At 36.0% G+C, this 20,133-nt stretch overlaps 2 protein-coding genes across 7 annotated transcripts in view; one reads left to right on the top strand and one right to left on the bottom strand.

Moving 5' to 3' along the window:
* Positions 1-239: 239 nt before the first annotated feature.
* LOC120623399 (peptidyl-prolyl cis-trans isomerase NIMA-interacting 4) lies at positions 240-4,797 on the bottom strand. 2 transcript variants are annotated; one of them, XR_005658705.1, is made up of 3 exons: positions 4,491-4,797; positions 3,918-4,403; positions 240-515 (listed from the first exon to the last, which is right to left on the bottom strand). XR_005658705.1 is itself a non-coding variant. In XM_039889412.1 (2 exons), the coding sequence occupies exons 1-2, from the start codon at positions 4,561-4,563 to the stop codon at positions 4,084-4,086; spliced, it is 393 nt and encodes a 130-aa protein (XP_039745346.1). In that variant the 5' UTR covers positions 4,564-4,797; the 3' UTR covers positions 3,353-4,083. The 2 variants fall into 2 exon arrangements, 1 of the variants encoding a protein (XP_039745346.1); XM_039889412.1 differs by lacking the exon at positions 240-515 and having other exon boundaries at positions 3,353-4,403.
* Positions 4,798-5,008: 211 nt separating this feature from the next.
* The window catches only part of LOC120637601 (mediator of RNA polymerase II transcription subunit 12-like), a 40,126-nt gene continuing 25,001 nt past the window's right edge, over positions 5,009-20,133 (top strand). For 3 of the 5 annotated variants that reach the window (XM_039909469.1, XM_039909467.1, XM_039909466.1), the window contains exons 1-20: positions 5,009-5,129; positions 5,218-5,429; positions 6,510-6,669; positions 6,797-6,988; positions 7,918-8,031; positions 8,672-8,773; positions 9,572-9,755; positions 11,271-11,446; positions 11,580-11,947; positions 12,352-12,501; positions 12,787-12,874; positions 13,333-13,478; positions 14,070-14,214; positions 14,827-14,934; positions 14,990-15,139; positions 15,617-15,756; positions 16,366-16,502; positions 18,674-18,756; positions 18,904-19,101; positions 19,395-19,507. In XM_039909469.1, coding sequence (XP_039765403.1) covers positions 5,123-5,129; positions 5,218-5,429; positions 6,510-6,669; positions 6,797-6,988; positions 7,918-8,031; positions 8,672-8,773; positions 9,572-9,755; positions 11,271-11,446; positions 11,580-11,947; positions 12,352-12,501; positions 12,787-12,874; positions 13,333-13,478; positions 14,070-14,214; positions 14,827-14,934; positions 14,990-15,139; positions 15,617-15,756; positions 16,366-16,502; positions 18,674-18,756; positions 18,904-19,101; positions 19,395-19,507 — 2,973 coding nt within the window. In that variant the 5' untranslated portion in view covers positions 5,009-5,122. The remainder of the gene's footprint in view (positions 5,130-5,217; positions 5,430-6,509; positions 6,670-6,796; positions 6,989-7,917; positions 8,032-8,671; positions 8,774-9,571; positions 9,756-11,270; positions 11,447-11,579; positions 11,948-12,351; positions 12,502-12,786; positions 12,875-13,332; positions 13,479-14,069; positions 14,215-14,826; positions 14,935-14,989; positions 15,140-15,616; positions 15,757-16,365; positions 16,503-18,673; positions 18,757-18,903; positions 19,102-19,394; positions 19,508-20,133) is intronic. The other 2 variants (XM_039909470.1, XM_039909468.1) reach the window with 1 other exon arrangement.

Below are 20,133 nucleotides of genomic sequence, written 5' to 3'. Positions count from 1 at the left end.
CTTATATCACAGATCCTATTCATCTTAGAAATAAGTTTTACCTCAAATCATATTTATTGAATTATTTATGTAATAGTAGTCAACCAAGAATATCAAAAGTGGAGAATGTTTGAATAAGTTTAAGTACATTATTTATATCTGTCAATAAAGACTGCAAATAAATTATTGAAATGTTTTATTTCCTATTAATATCCTATACCTATTTATAGAATTATTTAAATATAAGTCTACAAAAACATAGCATAGCATATACTATGTATAATTTATGAAATAGGTGCATAATAAACATACAGAAAAGGAACAGTATAAATGCTTTATTTTAGTAACATAGAAAAAAAATTACAGTCCCAGTATATTATAATTAACCTATTTTAAGCTTGTATTTGAGCCTTCTGGGCGGCACTTTCTTGACCATAACAAACCAGAGGCAAATATTGCAAAAGTATACAAGTGACAAAAGCATTGAAAAATGCATCAAACGGTACAGGCGTAGGAAACTCAGCTTCAGTCCAACACTGCAACAATTGAACTATTAAACTTAAAAATAAAATGGGCTGTGCATTTGGGCATGGGCATTTAAATATTATGATATAATAATATAATAATTATTATATATAAAACCTGTATTGATACTAGTGTATTATACCGGATGTTTGGTGCATCGTGTGCCAAATCGAATCTGATGATTGGAGGGGTCTTTGGCTATCTCTTCAGCCCTCGTAAAAAAATCTTGCTCAAACGGTTTTTTTTATACTGATTTTAAATTGTTTTTTTAAAAATTGTAAAAATTCTACATTTAAATTTTAATAAAAAATAAAGTTGTTAAGTATTAATTAATTTTCTTTTTAATCTTTAATTTGTAACGTTTTACGCTTCTTTTGAAACTAGAATTACACGCCAGCAACATCTAGTTTTTGTTTTACAGCCCCGCAAAGTTTTTTTTACGTAAAAAAATAAGCTTGAACGTCAACTTTCGGTTTTAATAAAAAAAAAACTAAAAGTGATCATGTTCTTCCAATTTTTTTAAAACATCTCTGGACTGTCCCCTTTCTAATGGTGTGCAATATGCCATGAAAAGTAATTAGTAACATCACTAATTTTCAAATTTTCTAAACTTAGTCACAATTTTCTAATATTCAACAGATGAAAGAAAAACAAGTTTTTGCGTAAATAAAACTCACAAGCAGGTAAAATTTTTAAATTTCGTAGGTTTTACTTGAAATAAAAATAATACATTGCATTTGAAACATTTATTTCATAATTTTTACAAATTCTGCTCAAATTGTTCACCCCTGTTTCGAATGCAGGCCCGACATCTTTGACGTATTGTTACAGTTGTAGTCCGAAGCCGTATTTCGTTCTTAATTGTACCGAAGGCCGCTTCTATGCGTTGTATTAGTACCTCCCTCGTTGGGACTTCTGTGGCGTATACTAGCTCTTTGGCACGTCCCCAGACATAAAAATCTAACGGAGTTAAGTCTGGGGAACGTGGAGGCCATGCAATAGGCCCATCGCGCCCAATCCACGAATTGGGGAACACATTATCGAGGTATTCCCTCACAGTTAAACGCCAATGCGCGGGACAGCCGTCATTTTGAAATACTATGGGCACATCTTCATTAAACACGGGCACCTCGGCCAATAATTCCGGCAGATCATTTTGCAGGAACTCTAAATAATTATCGCCATTTAAGTTATCAGGCAGGTAGTGCGGTCCAATTACCTGATTCCCAATCACTCCTGCCCAAACGTTCACACTAAACCGTCTTTGAAAAGATTGCTGTCTTTTGGCATGTGGGTTTTGCCGTTTCGGTGCCCAATGGTGTAAATTGTGCAAGTTAAGAATCCCTTCTCTGGTAAATTTGGATTCGTCAGTCCACAGTATTCTTTTTAAAAAATCAGGATTATCCACATCTGTGTGTAACAAAAACCGACAAAAGTGCATTCGTCTGTCAAAGTCGCCACCCTCAAGACCTGCAACAACCAAAAATCTTTTTAATTCCCCTTGAGCAGTAATTAATTGCACTAGAAGATTATGGATACCTGCTAAACAAAGGCAACGTCAAACAAAGGTTTTAAATTACGTACCTTGAACCGGAGTCTCGTGGAATGGATATTTTTCGTTTTGTCGAAGGACTTTCCACACTTTCCATATTGAAATATCAAGTTGTGCCGCCACATATCTAATGCTTCTTGTGTCGTCTTCCTCAAAAAGTGCCAGTATTCTCTCGTCCACTTCAACATTATGTCGCACAACATGTCCCCTTGGTTCATGAAAATTGACACTCCCAGTCTCGCGTAAACGTCGGTATGTGTCTTGGAAGACTCTGCGGCCAGGTAATCGTCGACCAGGAAAGCGTTCCTGGTAAAGTCGTTGCGCTGCACGAGCGACACCACGGGCTGCACCATAAACCATTATGATGTCCGCATATTCCTCGTTAGAGTATGTCGTCATTGCAACAACAAAAAAGTCAACAAAGTTTAACAATAACACCAAAAGTAAATAAAACGTAACAAAAAACAACAAAACTTAACGAAAACTAAATAAAAGAATCGTGGAGTACAGTAAGCTAGCACACACGTTAGGCAGCAGAGGCAGTGATGTCTCGACTAAAAAATAAGATGGCCGCCGTGTCGACGCGACGCGGGGCCCGTTCGCGATTGGTTCAAACAGGTTTGCACTATGCAAGAAAGGAATAGAAGATAGATTTCGCTTCACTAGAGTGAAAAAACTATTTTTGCCTGTTTAAACGAACAACGGGCGTATAACTTTATGAAAGAGACAGAAAATGTCATCTGCCTTGTGAATTGTGAGTGTTATTTACGCAAACCCTTGTTTTTCTTTCACCTGTTGAATATTAGAAAATTGCGACCAAGTTTAGAAAATTTGAAAATTAGTGATGTTACTAATTACTTTTCATGGCATATTGCACACCATTAGAAAGGGGACAGTCCAGAGATGTTTTAAAAAAATTGGAAGAACATGATCACTTTTAGTTTTTTTTTTATTAAAACCGAAAGTTGACGTTCAAGCTTATTTTTTTACGTAAAAAAAACTTTGCGGGGCTGTAAAACAAAAACTAGATGTTGCTGGCGTGTAATTCTAGTTTCAAAAGAAGCGTAAAACGTTACAAATTAAAGATTAAAAAGAAAATTAATTAATACTTAACAACTTTATTTTTTATTAAAATTTAAATGTAGAATTTTTACAATTTTTAAAAAAACAATTTAAAATCAGTATAAAAAAAACCGTTTGAGCAAGATTTTTTTACGAGGGCTGAAGAGATAGCCAAAGACCCCTCCAATCATCAGATTCGATTTGGCACACGATGCACCAAACATCCTGTATGACCAAAATTGTCTAGTGTCAAAAATTTAAATTCTGTTCATGTAATATAAGCTGTGTTTTGTGGTAAAAAATAAATAAATTCTGAAAGGTAAATTAAGTACAGTAATTTTTATTCTATTTGGTCACTCTGAACTATACATAACCTACAGGAGTGAGCTGGGCAGCAGACAACCAAATTATGTATTGGTAGCAAATAACATTATGAAAGGGTTAAGAAGCGGCCAAAAGATTCATTTTGAACACCCTGAAATATGTGAAGCTTGCTTTCATTCCACTTCACACAGCAATTGTATTCCATTTTCTTAAAATAAACCCACTACTTACTACTACTACTACTATGTATTACAGTTTTGTTTCTACATAGAAATGAGCAAAAATCATTTAGATGTAGAAACAAAATGTTATATAAACTGCAAAATATGTACAGTGAGAGCACAATTGTCATAACTGACTGACATATTTAGAAAATAAAAGCATGTAGTAAGAAACTTATACCAATTGATGTTAAATATAACAATAGGCATAACAATGTTTTAAATCATTGATTGAAAGTATAATGCAAACTTACTCTGCATTAGCTACCTCATAGATGTTACTATCAAATGACTGATTTGATCTTTGAGGATTAGGTAGATCAGTAAAGTCCTTATCAAATTGCTCTTGCAAGCAGCAAATTCTTTCCATAATAAACAACAAAAGTATCGCCCAGAAGTATTCAAATTCAAACATTTCCTTCATTTTTTCCCTTCAACCATTATAATATGGTAACCAAACTTTGTTTTAATAGGAGGATCTGTGTATTTTGGGCTTGTAACCGATGATATAGGCAAGGCAAACGCAGCATCCTGGAAGGGGCCAACCATGGAACCGCGTGTCATCCAACCAAGGTCCCCGCCTTGTCTTGCCTTGTCTTCACTGTAAGCAGCAGCTACATCAGGAAATTTCTGACCTGCCTTCAACTTTTCCAAGGCCTCTAAACATTTGGATTGTTTTTCGCATAATATGTGTCTAACTTTGACAGCTGTCCCGCCTTTTTTCTCCTTTGCTGCCGATTCTAAATTCAAACAATATGTGTTAGATACAACTGTGAAGTAATAACATCTTGAAGTGAAGATAAAACAGTCATGGAAACCATTCTAACCTTTCGCTTCACCAGCTGATTTTCCTCCAGCGGCACTTTTGGATTTGCCTTTTTCTGATGATTTAGGTGGCATCACGATGAATACAAAATGGTGCTTGCGAACTTGCGGTTGAAAGTATTGTAAATATTGTCAAGCTTTGCAAATTCAAATTGCAATGCTTAATTTCAAATCCTTGCCCAAATCAATCAAAACTCAAACCTATTTCCTTTATTTTGGTTTCATTACCACAGGATAAAAATGTCATCTGTGGTAATGAAACCAAAATACTTTTACAATAAATAGTTACGATTTAGGTCAGAATAATAATGCACCTGGCATTTTACATTTGCAAAGTTCAATGCTATTTTCTTCTGCAACATAGCTTAGTTTTAGTTTTTGTATGGTTATTTGCTAGTTATTTGCCATTTATTATTTTAGTCTGTGGTTAGTTTGATTATCTGACAATCTGCTTGAGAAGTTGCGACTTGACAGATAAAATTAAATGCCAAATTGGGAGTATTATTGTTAATTTTTTAACATTTAATTTTTATTGCTTTTCGTCTTAATTCTTGTTCATGCAAATAATTATAATGTTTAAGATAGAATTCAAATTATAAAGATGTTAAACCAGTCGTCACATAAACGTTTCTAAATGAAAGGTGAGAACTGAAAATATCAATGTTTATTGAACCAAATATTATACCAAAGTCGTTTTCAAGTAAACTAAAGGTTTTTTGACTGACGCAGACAAGTCCCCTTTGTCCGACACGATGGGGATTATGTATGAGAAGCGGCCGTTAAAGCGGCCTCGGCTGGGGCCTCCTGACGTGTATCCTCAGGAGGCTCGTCAGAAGGAAGACGAACTTACATCTGCCAACGTCAAACATGGATTCACAACAACACCACAGTCTAGTGATGAATTTGGCACAGCCCGTAATTGCAACTATTCTACATCCAAGGTAAGTATTTTCAATCTTCCTGTAGGTAAACATTTCAGCCTGTATTTTCCATTTCTATCCCTGCCATTTCCCGTATCTGTTACTGGTACTGGACTGATTCCTTTCTTCTGAATTCTTAAGTCATGATGAGAAATCTGAATGGGCAGTGTCACTTGGGTTCAGTGATTGTAAACATTTTACTAATATGGATAAGCCTTGTGGGACACAAAATATTACAATAAATGAATGTTAAAAAGGTGAAAATTCTATGTTAGTTTCTATGTTTGTTATTCCTCCACATTTCAACTACTGAACCAATTAGACTGAAATTTGGAATTGAGAAAAACCATACCCTGAATTAACAAAAGGAAAATGTATGGTTCCTGTTCAATTTATAAAAAAACAAGAAAATTATATTCAATGTAGATAAATTAATTCATTCGTTATCTTCTTCAAAATTTAATTTATACTTTGGTTTTACCTGCAGTAAAAAATTGTGAACAGATATTGAAAATAAAATAAGTGTATTGTAGTTTTCAGTGCAGCTATCATGGTGGGGTGCCGCTAGTATTATAACTATGTATGTCTTAATTTTTCATGTAGTGGTAAAATTTGTTTATTTATATTATTATCAACAGCTTTCACAAAACTATAAGCAAATAGATAAACCATTTTTTTAGTAATTATTTCACTATGAATTTAATTTTATGTATTCACATAGTGTATGATTAATTTAAGTTTTAAGTGTTTAAGTTCTAACCTATTTGGATTTAATGGCATATCCAATCAAGTTGAAATTATAATGAAAAAAGCAGCACTAAGCAGCTGGCCCACCTACTAGTAGCCCAGTAGAATATTCAGCTATCTCTCTCTCAATCGGTAGCAATTAAATATTAGAGTTGCTTTTTCGGAAGGACATTTGCCGATAACCACCTAAGGGGTTGCTACGTCACCGGGGGAGTGGGGCGAGCGCGAAAGCTCGCCATGAGAAGAGCCCCAGGGCTCGACAACATGGGGGTATTAGAGTATATATTGCTTATTGAATGACTTATGAACTCCACCTATTTGAAAATAACAATAAACACATTGTTTCTTTTTCAGATTGGCCAATTCTTTTCTGGTATTCTGTCTAAAAAGGAAGAGTTAAACACATTACCTGACTGTGGTAGGAAGAGGCAACAGGTAAACCCAAAGGACAACTTCTGGCCTGCCACAGCTCGAACTAAGCCTCAAATTGAAGCTTGGTTCAAAGACTTAGCAGGTAAGCCTTGCTGTAAAACACAAGGAACTTCATAAAATAAAATAATCATGTAATAGTATGACAAACCAACAAACTATTGCGTTTTAATCATATTAATGTGTTTATTTGAAATTATCATTCTTTTTAGGAAACAAACCGTTATCCCAACTTGCAAAGAAGGCACCAAATTTTAATAAAAAAGAAGAGATATTTGTAACGCTGACAGAGTATCAGGTGGCAATGCCTCGAGCAACATGGTTCATCAAACTAAGCTCAGCCTATACTGTAGCTGTGTCTGAGGCTAAGATTAAGAAGAGACAGCTTTCAGATCCTACTACTGGTATGTTTATATTCAGGGCTATGTTGACAGTGTAGTACATGCTATTAAACCACTATTTACACTGATTAAAAACTTTTCTGGTATATGGATAGTAACTTATTCCATTTTTAATGAAAAAAATAGCTTTTACATATCACATGTGATAACATTAAAAATCTGTCAAAGTGTAAGTGCTTGCATCTTTAAAATGGTTTCAAACGGTCGCAAATACTCACTGGATTGACACAAAACTAAAGCAGGATTCCGCGTCTTATTTTAATCTTACAGGTATAACTAGCTTTAAAAAACTATGTCCTAATATATAATGTACACTGCCTATATGGAATCTCATTATTTTTGCTCTCGTTCAACTTTGTTCAAGACATGTTCCTCTCGTGAAGTCACGTCAGTTTTGCGAGGCTAAGCGAACAAGCAAATTTCTCTCAAGCCAGTGCCACGTTCCACGCGGGATTCGTGTCATTTTGACTAGACTTTTTCTAGACAAATGGGGGCATGCAAAAAGAATATTTCACACGCACGCACATACACGTTTAAATCTCATGTCAAGTCTTTACAATTAGTTAGGGTTGTCAACTTTAATTTTTAAGTTACTTCTATAAGAAAAATTAAAGTAAATGTTGTCCTATAATATTAATCATTACTCTACATAGAGTATACTGGAACTTTTTCATATTAATGACATCCTACTATCCCATTCCAATTGATCTTGCTGCTTTTGTCTTACTGTTAATATGTTATAAGGGGGTTCTCAAATCGTCTTTCGAACATTGACTTTTTTTATCATTATCCATAATCAATATTAGCTTTATTTTTATGCATTACATGTAAGAGCATGCCCTGAGATATGCTTTACATCTCTAGTCATCCAAAAGGCCACTTAAATTAATTTTGACAAGAGCTATTTAAATTTTGTAAATGTTTATTTCCAGAATGGACAACAACACTCATTAAGTTCCTCAAAGATCAAATACCAAAGTTAGCTGAGTATTACCAAAGCTCTGTGCTGGGAAATATATCAGACAAGACACCTCCATCACAATCAGGTAATATTGTCACAAATTAAGAAAACTTTAAAAGTGACCCCTAAGTGATTGATTTATGTTAGACCTTCCTGGCGCAGCGATGAGCGCTGGGGTTTTAACGTCCCGGCTTCGATTCCTTGTAGGGGCAATTTGGGAATTCATATTTTCTGAATTTTCTCTGTGGTCTGGTGGGACGCTTCGGTAGTGCCGCCTATCGTTTGATAAGGGATATATATGGTTTTAATATAACTGCCATACTTCCCTAAGAGTTTAGCCCGCTACCATATTATACTGCATCATTGCTTACCACCGTCCGTACCAGGTGCAATTGCAGTCAAAGGCTAACTTGTAAAATAAAAAAAAATGTTCTGCACAGAGGACTGTCAGTTAAAACTACAATAAAAGGTGTTTTAGTGAACAGTGTCTAAGAAGGGTTGTCAAAATGTGATGCCACGAGCAGTGGCGTGCACTTCATACATGCACAAAAGCACTGCATAAACTAAAATTGATATATAACCCATATAGGAGGAGAATTTTAGCCGTTATATTCAATTTTCCTGCAGTATGCATACCCTGGTAAGGAACCCAAGGCACGCCACTGGCCACGAGCACCTTTGTTCACCGTTGTTGCTCTTTATCTTACTCATCATTACTTTTGCAGGTCAAGGCACCCCTAGCCACAATTCATCAGGCAACCCACCGGGCGGCTCAACGCCAAATTCAACTGTACCAAATTCGATGCACTCGCCTGGCAACTCTAGCGGTAAATGTATATTTTTGATATAATTTTGAATGCTAACTTTTTATTGTAACATAAGTATTTCAGCAATCTATTTCTTATGCATACAGATATCTATCTCTAATAGTTATTTTAGTAGTCTTGCAAAAATGCTAATGAATAATTATATATCATCATCATATCAGAATCATCATTGAAGAATGAAATAACTAAACTGCATCGCGAGAGATAATAAAGGATGTGAAATCATTCATTTTTGCACACTTACGAACACACGCACACACTTACGCACACTCACACCCACTCACACTCATTCATGCTGTTGTGAATATCGTAAGTGATTATTTTGTATATTTTGTACTTGTACCTATTGCTTTATATATGTAATCTAGATTTGGCCTTATTTAACTAATAAGATAAACCCTTAACAAAAATTGTTTGTAACGCTGTTGGATTACTAATAAATAAATAAATAAATATCAATCCATTAACGGCCCACTACAGGGCACGGGGCTCCTACCACAATGAGAAGGGGATTAAGCTGTAGTCCACCACACTGGCCCAGTGCGGAATGGTGGACTTCACAAGCCTTTGAGAACATTATGGGGGACTCGCAGCCCGGCAGGAATCGTCACGATGTTTTTCTTCAACGTTGAAGCAAGGGATATTTTATTTGCTTAAAACGCATATAGTTAGTGGTTCTGAGGCGATGGTGATAAATACATTCATTCGTTAAAATCAAACTAAAGCGTTCTAAACAGCCCAAAAATAACTTAGCTGGGTTTTTTTGACCATCCTCTATTTGTTTTCTAATCAATACAGGTTTGGGTTCATCAACCCCGAATTCAACAGAGAGCACAGACTGGAGGCAAGCTTTAAGGCAATGGAATTACTGTTGCCGATTGTCTCGTTTCCTGTTGGATGAAGGTCTCTTAGACAGGCACGACTTTCTCACGTGGATTATTGAATTGCTCGACAAAAGATCGCCCGATGATGGACTTTTGAGGTAAAAATTAAATTACCATTTCATCCATATCCCTACAAATATTTTCAACTTGACTCTCTTACTTATGTTCGGCACAAAAACTGCACTATCCTTGACTACTACAGCTTGTGCCAAAGCACAGATCTCTGTTCTTTGGCAGCTATCTAGCTAGACATGTAGAAAACATAGAAATGGTATTTATCTAGGATTTAGTTGGAGAAATACAATTTGTATCCCCTAAATGAACCTGGGGATAGTTCTCATGGGATTAAAAAAAATCTTGTCTGGAATGTACGGATTACTAGCAAATATTTTAATATAGTGATGGGTTACATCATTTCTGTATAGAGTACCGCCCGATAGGGTAACGAATGGGTGGCGTGCAGTGATATGCCCCCTTTCGCAACGCCTGGACTAGGCCGGCTCGGCTTTGCTTGCGCGCCCTTACTCCCAATGACTAACGTTGTTGAAACGTACGTGAAAATAAAAGAAGTTTACCTCTATGTTCACATATGCTAACATTCTGGAGGCAGACATAGAATATTGTTTATCCTGGAAAATAAATTCGCTTGATATTTAAAAAGCTGAACTAGGGTTCATGATTTCTCGAGCTTTTCAATTTCTCGGGTCTCGAGAATTCTCGAGGCTAATTTCTCGAGTCTTCTCGGATTGTCGAGAAATTTACATTCACGTACGTTTTCTCATATTATTTGGTTCCAATAACTTACTACATAAGAAAAACATATCAGAATAATTAAAAACTAAGCTTGTGTGTTGTTGTTTTAGAAAAATAGGAAATCTAATTAGACTAAGTAGTATAATTAATGTATCGTTAGTTATTTTATGTGATAAAGTTTAACTAAAAAATAATAGAAAAGAACATGATAGGTACTCGTACCTAGTAAAATTGAAGATCATATTCAGATTATATTATTGATAAAAATAATATGAATAATAAATCCATGATGTGTCAATGAAACCGAAAACACTTACCTGTTTAATTTCGATTTATCGCGTAATCTGTGAAACACTAATCAAATCAAATCAAAACACTACGTAAAATATACTTGGCTAGAGTCGAAACACGAATGAACGTGTAAAAATGACGCCGCAGAGCGCTTGCAGCGAGTTCAAAGGGTGCCGTTGTGCTTTGGCCCACGCCGCCAGCGCTTGCAGCGAGTTCAAAGGGTGCCGTCGTGCTCTGGCTCACGCCGTCACGCAACACAGCAAACGGCGATTTAATTTCTACATAGAAACATGATTTCTCGAGTTCTCGACTTTTCTCGAGCTTGATTTCCCGGGAACAAAGCCCAACGATTTCCCGGGAATTCTCGAGCCGAGAATTCCCGGGAATGAACCCTAAGCTGAACTTAACGTGGGTAATTGTTAGTAGGATTATAAAACAGATTTTAATGTGCTGTTAAATAATACTACGAGTACTTTTCTTTTTACGATAAATTGGGTGTAAAACCTCGACACCTTTCGGTCTACGCTAGGCTCTTTCTGAACGAATGCTACATAAATATTTTCTTTCAGGCTCTTTCTGCCGCTAGCATTACAACATATGAGCGAGTTTGTTTGCTGCGAGGGGCTCTCCCGTCGACTTGCAACTTCATGCGCAAAGAAGGCTGCCGCCATTTGTTCAGTTTTATCGGATACTACTTTGAGAGCACTCAACCAGCCGGTTGTTTTTAAAACCGATAGAATTGGAGGTATGTTGTCTATAGTGCACTACATAGATGTTATACTAGATTCCAACATATTTGTACCGTAATAGGTGAAATAGAAATTTTAAATAATTTCAAAATAGGTCCTACCATTTATTATACTCGAATTATTCTTCAGATGGAAATGGGGCACCAATGTCTCCATCAGCAGAAGGCAATGGCGACGTAAAACCAAACATCTCACAAATTAAACGTTCTACAACTCCAGCGGATCAAAGTCAAGGAACACCTAATCCCAACCACTCACTTGGAACTCCTAATCCCAATCATTCCTTAGGAACTCCTAACCCCTTAGGAACGCCTAACCCTCAACAGCCTCTGGACATACAAGTTAAAGAAGAAAGGGTGTCTCCTTCAAGGGATGTAAAGCCGAATTTAAATACAGTAATAACAGCAGCTTTGAACCCTGTACAAGTTGGATTTGGAGAGATACTGAATTGCTCCTTCCATAGAGATGTCATTATACAACTGGCTACTATTTTGCAGGTATGTACAATAAGAGTATACAGATGATTGTCTGAAGTTTCAACTATGAGCAATCGATTTTTTTTAAATAGTATTATAAAATTGGCGAAGACTCTGTATTTTGTGGGTTTGGTCAGTGTCGTAGGTACTCGTATGTATTCTTGCTCTTAGCTGGTGATTATTAACAAAGCAAGAAAAAGTCTTAGTTCTTGATATAGTTAAACAAAATATTATAGGCGAAGGCTATTTGTATTCTTGCTCTGAGCTGGTGATTATTAACAAAGCAAGAAAGTCTTAGTTCTTGATATAGTAAAACAAAATATTATAGGCAAAGGCTATTTGTTTTGTGATTTCGGTACGCACTGTCCGTGTGAATTGAATCATAAAAACTATTCCAGCTTAAAAATAAATATTGGATATTTCAGATTATTTGTATAGAATGCCCCGCTGCCATGGTTTGGTCAGGTTGCGGATCCTCCTTACAGGGTTCTCCGCTGGACTTACTCCCGCTACCGCCATCCGCTCTACCTATGCCTCAAATGGACTCAATGCTCACTGAAGAACATAGAAAAGTGGTAAGTACCCAAAAAGTTCTATACTGCATTATTTTCTCTAAAGGTTCTGTATTTCAAGTTAACAAATAGTTCGCGCAGCGGAGGAATTGAATGACAGACAGACAGACAGATATTAAGAACAATATTGTGCGTGCGTACGTGCGTGCATGCGTGCGTTGATGCGCGCGTGCGTGCGTGCATGCGTACTTGTATACGTGCGTGCGTGTGTGTATAAAATCTCATGGGCACAGATACCTAAGCCAAAAATACTTTTAATTAACACCGTAAATTTGTGCATTTTAATAGGTATATGAAGCTGAACAAGAGATTGCTGCTAGAAGTAAAAAGGCGGAGAGTAAATGGTGTACAGACAAATGGCAAACGAGTTCACAAGGTTAGTTACATTAAAAAGGTTAGCTTAAACTAATTTAACGACTTTGAAGTACCTTAACTTATTCACGTTTAATTAAAATCTTATTATTATTGCAAGATGCCAAAAACGCACTTTCCTTTTTAATATAAATAAATAAATAAATATACTACGACAAAACATCGCCACCTAGCCCCAAAGTAAGCGTAGCTTGTGTTATGGGTACTAAGATGACTGATGAATATTTTTATGCACTGATGTATATTATACATAAATACTTAGAATATATATATAAACACCCAGACACTAAAAAACATTCTTGCTCATCACACAAACATTTTCCAGTTGTGGGAATCGAACCCACGGCCTTGGACTCAGAAAGCAGGGTTGCTGCAAACTGCGCCAATCGGCCGTCTAATAACTAAAATATGACTAGTAGTAACATTATTAGTACATTAGTTATTACTATTTTTACTCTCTAGCTCGTGTGCTAGCAGTACTAGAAGCACTGGACAGACATTGCTTTGATCGAGTCGATCCAAATAACAATTTGGACACGTTATACAAGGAAGTCTTCGCAAACTGTATGCCGTCCAACAAAGATGGAAATCCTGATCCTAAAGATCCGGTAAGTTTCATTTATTATTGGGCTTAAAGTTGCTTACTATTTTTATTTGCTTATTTTTATATTGTCAATTTGTGAAGTCATTTTTATATACATATTATGCCCATTCCAAAAATAAAAACAGGCTCCAAAAAATAATAACTATTATGTTCCTACCTTTTCTAATGTTAGCGAAGTTCAAAACATATTTCAACTGTTATTTTTAACTGTAAAGTCAAAATGTCTTGAAGACGATCCGTTTTGGAGCGAACCGTGCGTAGAGCCTATGTTGGGTAAATCATACAGTGTTGCTTTAAAATATAAAAGAATCATAAAACATACCTTATAGATTTGCCGGTTCTCGTGGATTGAAGCAAATTAACAAATGATATAGTTATTAAAAATCGTATTTAAAGTTCAATGTTTCTCGTAAAATTGTCTAAAACTTGTCGTCAATTGTCTGGAAAGCTATCAGCGGTGCTGCGTTTAACGTATCTGTCATACCCCTAACAAGTTAGCCTGCAATCATCTTACACTGTCTTATGACAGTCAACCGGATAAGGTGTTGGCAAGGGCTAATTTGTAGTGGAATAAAAAAGCTTTTCTTGTACCCAGGAATGGGCGTGTTCGTACGCAGTAGTGCGCGTGCTTTGCGAGTGGGCGGTATGTGGAGCACGCTGGGGTGAACACCGAGCTATGGCAGCGGCGGCCCTTCTTGATAGGAGACAGCACCATCATCAGCAACATCATGAACACCAAGGTAACACTCTATCTCACTCTAGCCGCAAGTCAAAGTCAAAAGTCGAAATATATTTATTTAAAAATCAAAACACAGTTCGGATAAGAAGAAAAAATATAAGTCGCATTTGTCGTCAAACTAAGTTCAAATATATAGTATTCTATTTTATAGAAACAATCCCCCAAGGTCACAGCTCATGATTATATACTAAATCGTGCCTTTCGATTTTTGCATAGTGTGTTAAGGAAATGTGTTTTCAGTATAAGTTGTTAAAATACTGTGCATTTTTATACATTGCAGTATTAAGCAGTGCCTTTTTTTTATTCCACTACAGGTTAGCCCTTGACTGCAATCTCACGTGGTGGTAAGTGATGATGCAGTCTAAGATGGTAGCGGGCTAACCTGTTAGGGAGTATGGTAGTCATACCCCCTAATCGGTTTAAGTACATATTTTACAGAAATCAAGGACCGACAAAGACGCTGTTGAATCTTTGTGTCCTAAAGGGGATGCATAACTAATAATCTGCTGTAAAATGACCTTTAATAAATAACTTTAACCAGCTTAAGAGAAGCTTGAAATACATTTGAAATTGCGAGCACTACAGCCGTAAAGACTATGTTGTGTTATTTCAGGTTCAGATGACAAGGAATCCGTCAGTTCTGGCACGGGTCTGTACAACGGACCTCCAATATTTCAAAATTTATTACTACGTTTCTTGGACAACGATGCGCCTATTCTAGGTAACACTTAATTATAAGTTAATTTAATTTGATAACATTATCATAACATTCTTAGCCCTCTTTAATTGCCTTCATACAGATGAGAGTCCGAACGCGCCGCCCGGTAACCGGCAGCAATTCGCAAATCTGGTGCATTTGTTCGGTGAATTGATACGGCGTGACGTCTTCTCCCATGACGCTTATATGTGTACTCTCATATCTAGAGGTAAGAGTATAAGATATAAGATACGACGACAATACACACATCGTCATCGTCTAGCCCCAAAGTAAGCGTAGCTTGTGTTATGGGTACTAAGATGCCTGATAAATAATTTTAAGAAGAATACAAACACCCAGACACTGAAAAACATTCATGTTCATCACACAAACATTTTCCAGTTGTGTGAATCGAACCCAAGGCCTTGGACTCAGAACGTACGGTGCCAACCATGCTTTCCGATTAGAATTCTTACCTTTCCTTTTAACTATCATCCATAAATTATTTTACGTTCTTGTGTCGGGCGAAAACTAGAAAACGGCTGGACCGACTTGAAACTCAATTTTACTGTGTAGAAATAGAAATAGAAAAATAGAAATTCTAGTTTTTAATGTTATCCAAAAAGATAATACCATTTATATACGTATTATATTACAACCAAAAGATAGTTCTTAGAAATGATTAATGTATTTTTGTTTATCTTAGGAGATCTCATTTCACCCACGGAACCGACTTGTTCCGGCTCTAGTTCACACACGGTAGCCCCACCGGCCACCAGTACCGGCACAACTCATAACATGGATGATGATATCTTCGCGGGAATTGATCTCAAACCGAAAATGGAGGTAGGCTTTTATATTGTTACAAAGAACCTTATTACTAGGAACGTATAGTTCATAATCGCGTGTTGCAAAGAATCTTATTACTAGGAACGTATAGTTCATAATCGCGTATGACAATGTAAATTGTAGGTATTTAACATGAATTTACCTAATACTTATGAAACAATAAATTAATTCCGATAAAAGGCATGAATGAACGATGAATTCAAAAAGGTTCTGGATCGTTCTGGATTTCCAAGTAAAGAAGGTTCTAGGATAAGTTGTACAAAGCAGGGTACTAAGCGACGCGATTTAGTTACGCCTAATCTAAAGATTCATATCAACCGTCCAGCATTAGTTATCACTTCACAGGGCTGGAGAAATGTTGTTTTGCTATAGACATTGCCTAAATTATTAGGCATTCGATTTACGCGATGCTTAGGTTCAGTGAAAACGTTCACAAGCTACCCAACGTTGTCCTTCGAGTTCCACTAACTCATTCGCCCGCATTTTATTTATGGCAGTTATTTTGACGCCATATTTATCATTGAGAGTGTCTAAAACACGCCAAAAATATCTCACGAAGCTTTGGCTTAGTAAACATTCCTTTATTGGTTATGTTTCCCTTTTTAGGAGAACGTACGAATGGATCTTGATGATTCAAAAATAGATGACGACTTGGATAAATTGCTGCAGCACATAAAAGAAGACCAGCAAAATTCAATGGATGCGCCAGACAGTCCTAAAGATCCAGGAGAAACGTCCCATAGGTAAAACTTTACTATATTTTATTTGCCAACCTTACTAAATATTTTTTTTAATGCGGCAAGTTTATTTTTTTGCTATTCTAGTAGTAAGAGCTAATTAGGAAAACAATCGACTGGATTTTTGGCCACCACGCTAGGCTAGTGCGGATTGGTGGAGTACACACGACCTTGAGAACAGTGGCGTGCATTGCATATATGCAAATAAGCAGTGCATACCCTACCCTCAGGGTCTTAAAGAGCCTTCAGATAGGACCATTAAAGTTTTGTAATTAAAAAAACACTAAGTAAAAAATATATGAAAGCGCCATCTAGTAATGAGCGGCCAAACTTCTAGGTCAATTGTCGCTAGACAGGCGACAGCGCAACTAGCGCGCGCGAGGCGCATAGCGTACAAAATAAAATCTTCTACTTCGTATTTTAATTTTTAACCGTAAACGCTAAACATTTACCTTTTAAAACACGTAAAAATACCTATATTATTTTTTAAATCTCATGTTATCGATTGCAGGGTAAATCCATTATTAAGAATCACTCGACATATGACGCCCTCTACTGTTGCATAGAAATATCAAATAAAATAAGCACGCCCAAAAAAAGAATCGTTCTGCTAGATGTGTGCGTGCAAGTTAGTAGTGTGTGTCGTTTAATGTTATAATTGTGCGCTTGTACTTACAAGATTAGCATCGGTTCACACAAGAACAGTTTCATTCATAAATTCTCTATGTATGGGTGTCTATAAGCACTGCTTACGGAAGTGGATAATCAATTACGTGTTTGATTTTTTTATGAATAAAATGATTTGCTTGGTTTATTATTGTTGTTAACGGTCATTATTCTTTTTTTAGAATTAAAAACATTATTTACAAATGTAAATACCTTTTAGTGTCTTTTAAGAAAATTAAGGAACTAATATTATCGAGTTAGTCTTTCGTTTTGAAAATAATCTATGAAACCAAACGCTGTCTAAATTTTGAAAAATGAATAATTTAGGTTTTCCAGGAATCATTGGAAAGTGAGAGAGTTAACAATAAATATGGTTTCTATTTATTGTTTACATATCAAAATAAAATAGCGTTCGTACCCATACTTACAAAAAATTAAAGACTGTTTTGACTAATTTCGATTGCAATATTATCTATAGCATATTCAATCGCCATTATTGCTTACCTTCGAACAATGCTGTATGGCGTTGGTGATAAATAAACGGTTCAAGTGCATAAATTCAGTAACTTTAACCTTTAGTAAAAGTTTGAGTAGTGATAGTTTAATGTGTTAAGGTTAATTTATAGTTTATTCATTCATTTTATAATGAAAGCATATTCGTGCGATCTTTGTTTGGGTTCAGTGTGCCTGGAAAAAGTACTTAGAGAAAACTTTAATTTCTATCCCTATATCGTAAAATTAGAAATCATTCGCAAAGGAAGGAGTGTACCAATGTTACAAATATCCCAAAAAAAGGTGATAAAGTAACACGTATGTTTAATAATAAATATTACGAAAACTTTTCTTGGCTAAGCGGCTTTGTACATACCAATCTATTATTTTGCTTTCCTTTTGTTTTGTTGTCCAATATACGTAAAGTGTGGAATGATAAAGGATATTGTGATCTTAATAATTTTCATAAAGACGCTAAAAACATGATATGTTGGAAAAATATTATCATCATCAGTGTGCTTAGAAAATGCTGCCGAATGGTGTGTCATAATTTTGTGACGTAAATCAGGGTATGTACTTTTATTCAATTAGCAGTAGATAGACGATAGTATTAAATCAATCAAAAATATAACTTTCGTAAAGTAATTTGATTATAAACCGACATACCTATCTAAAATCTAAATTTTAATTTTACTTTATGTTTGTGATGAACACCTTGTGCATACCCTGGGGCCACTGCTTGAGAACATTATAAGGAACTCTCAGGCATGCAGGTTTCTTCACGATGTTTTCCTTCACAGCTGAAGCAAGTGATATTTTCATTATTTAAAACGCACGTAACTTAGAAAAGTTAGAGGTCGTCGAGACTCGTACTACACTACGCTATCACCCCCTTACTATATAAAATTATAAACTTAATCTTATGAATAAATGTAAACGAATTCCTAGCAAACAAAGACGCGTGCAAACGTGAGTGAAACGTATGTTTTGAAAGTATTTTTTTCATAATTTGCCAACAGTGTCAACTCACCAATGATGGGAGCGAGTGCGATGGGTATAGCAGGAATGCAATCCATGGGGATGGGCCCCATGTCTGTACCAGGTATATAAAGATCCAAACGTGCAAATTCTGTTGTGCACAAAACTCTCAACTCAACTAACAGATCAAAAAGTAGTGACATATATATATTTTTTTTATATGTTTGTCTGTGTAACTTTTGCACTAATAAAATTGTTAACGTTTTGAAAGGTATGCGTTCATCAAGCTCCACGGGCGGTGGCAGCACAGGGACAGTGTCCAGACATTACCACTACACGATGCACTTCGCATTGCCTCCTACTGAGCCGGAACATACGCCGCATGACGCCAATCAGCGTCATATCCTACTGTACGGGGTTGGAAGACAGAGGGATGACGCCAAACACGCTGTAAAGAAAATGACCAAAGGTTTGCGCTCGCTGAATTTTTTTCTTTATTGTATTCATCACTATAATCTGCAGTCTATTAATGACAAGACCTCTTGATCTGTAGTTTAACCTACTCAGAGCAACGAGGCAGGCTTTGTAAAACGATCACGTTTACTCAATCTGATTGAAGTTTAGTGAAACTTTGGATAAATCAAATAATAATAATGGTTAGAAACCTTTCACAATGTTCATTGAGACAAGGTATCACGTTTGTGGGCCGATGCTTTAGTTAGCAAGATATCTATGTAGTTAATAGGTTCGTTTCTCCCACAGAAATATGCAAATTATTCTCCAAGAAGTTTTCAATTGACGTGGCCGAAGGTGGAAAGATCAAAAAACACTCGCGAAGTGAATTCAACTTCGAAGCTGTCACTCAAAAATTTCAGGTAAAATATATCAAGAAGTAGCAAGAATATTATAAAAATAAGAAAAATATTATTATATTCTTAAAATTTGTTATTCGTTTCAAGGAAATTGTATAAAATTTTACAATAAATTACCAAATTAAACTTAGCTCTCAAAGAGTAAATTCTCTTGTTCATCACTTTAAACCGATTTACATACGCTGGGCTTAGGTATTTTGAAGGTAGTTCCAAAATCCACTGTCCTAGGCCGTTTGTTTCCAGCGGCTCACTTCGAATCGCTTGATCGTCTGTCCTAATCGATGGAGTGGGACTCCAGTGGCTGGAATGGTAAACGCAGCGTTGGCGATCCTTGTCGACACTTGGGACCCCAACGTCCTTCGGTTTTCGGAGCTATGAGCCCCGCCCATTGCCAATTCAGATTCTGATTTGTTTACCATGTAAAAATGTGTATTGTGTAGGCCTATTTGAATAATAAATTAATAGTTCCATAATACTAAAAAACACGCTTAGTGTAAAAACAAAACTGTTTTAGATTTTCTTAAACTAATATTTTTGGTAAGTCATACTTAATCGGTAAACCATTCACAATCAAATTTGGTAATATTATAGAAATCAGCTAAAGCTAGTGGTTGGAAATTAAAATTAAC

The sequence above is a fragment of the Pararge aegeria genome, chromosome 4 (assembly GCF_905163445.1).
Source record: "Pararge aegeria chromosome 4, ilParAegt1.1, whole genome shotgun sequence".
In the NCBI taxonomy this organism is placed as follows: domain Eukaryota; kingdom Metazoa; phylum Arthropoda; class Insecta; order Lepidoptera; family Nymphalidae; genus Pararge; species Pararge aegeria.
The sequence above is the reverse complement of the archived record's forward strand: the minus strand, read 5'-3'. Positions and strand labels throughout refer to the sequence as shown.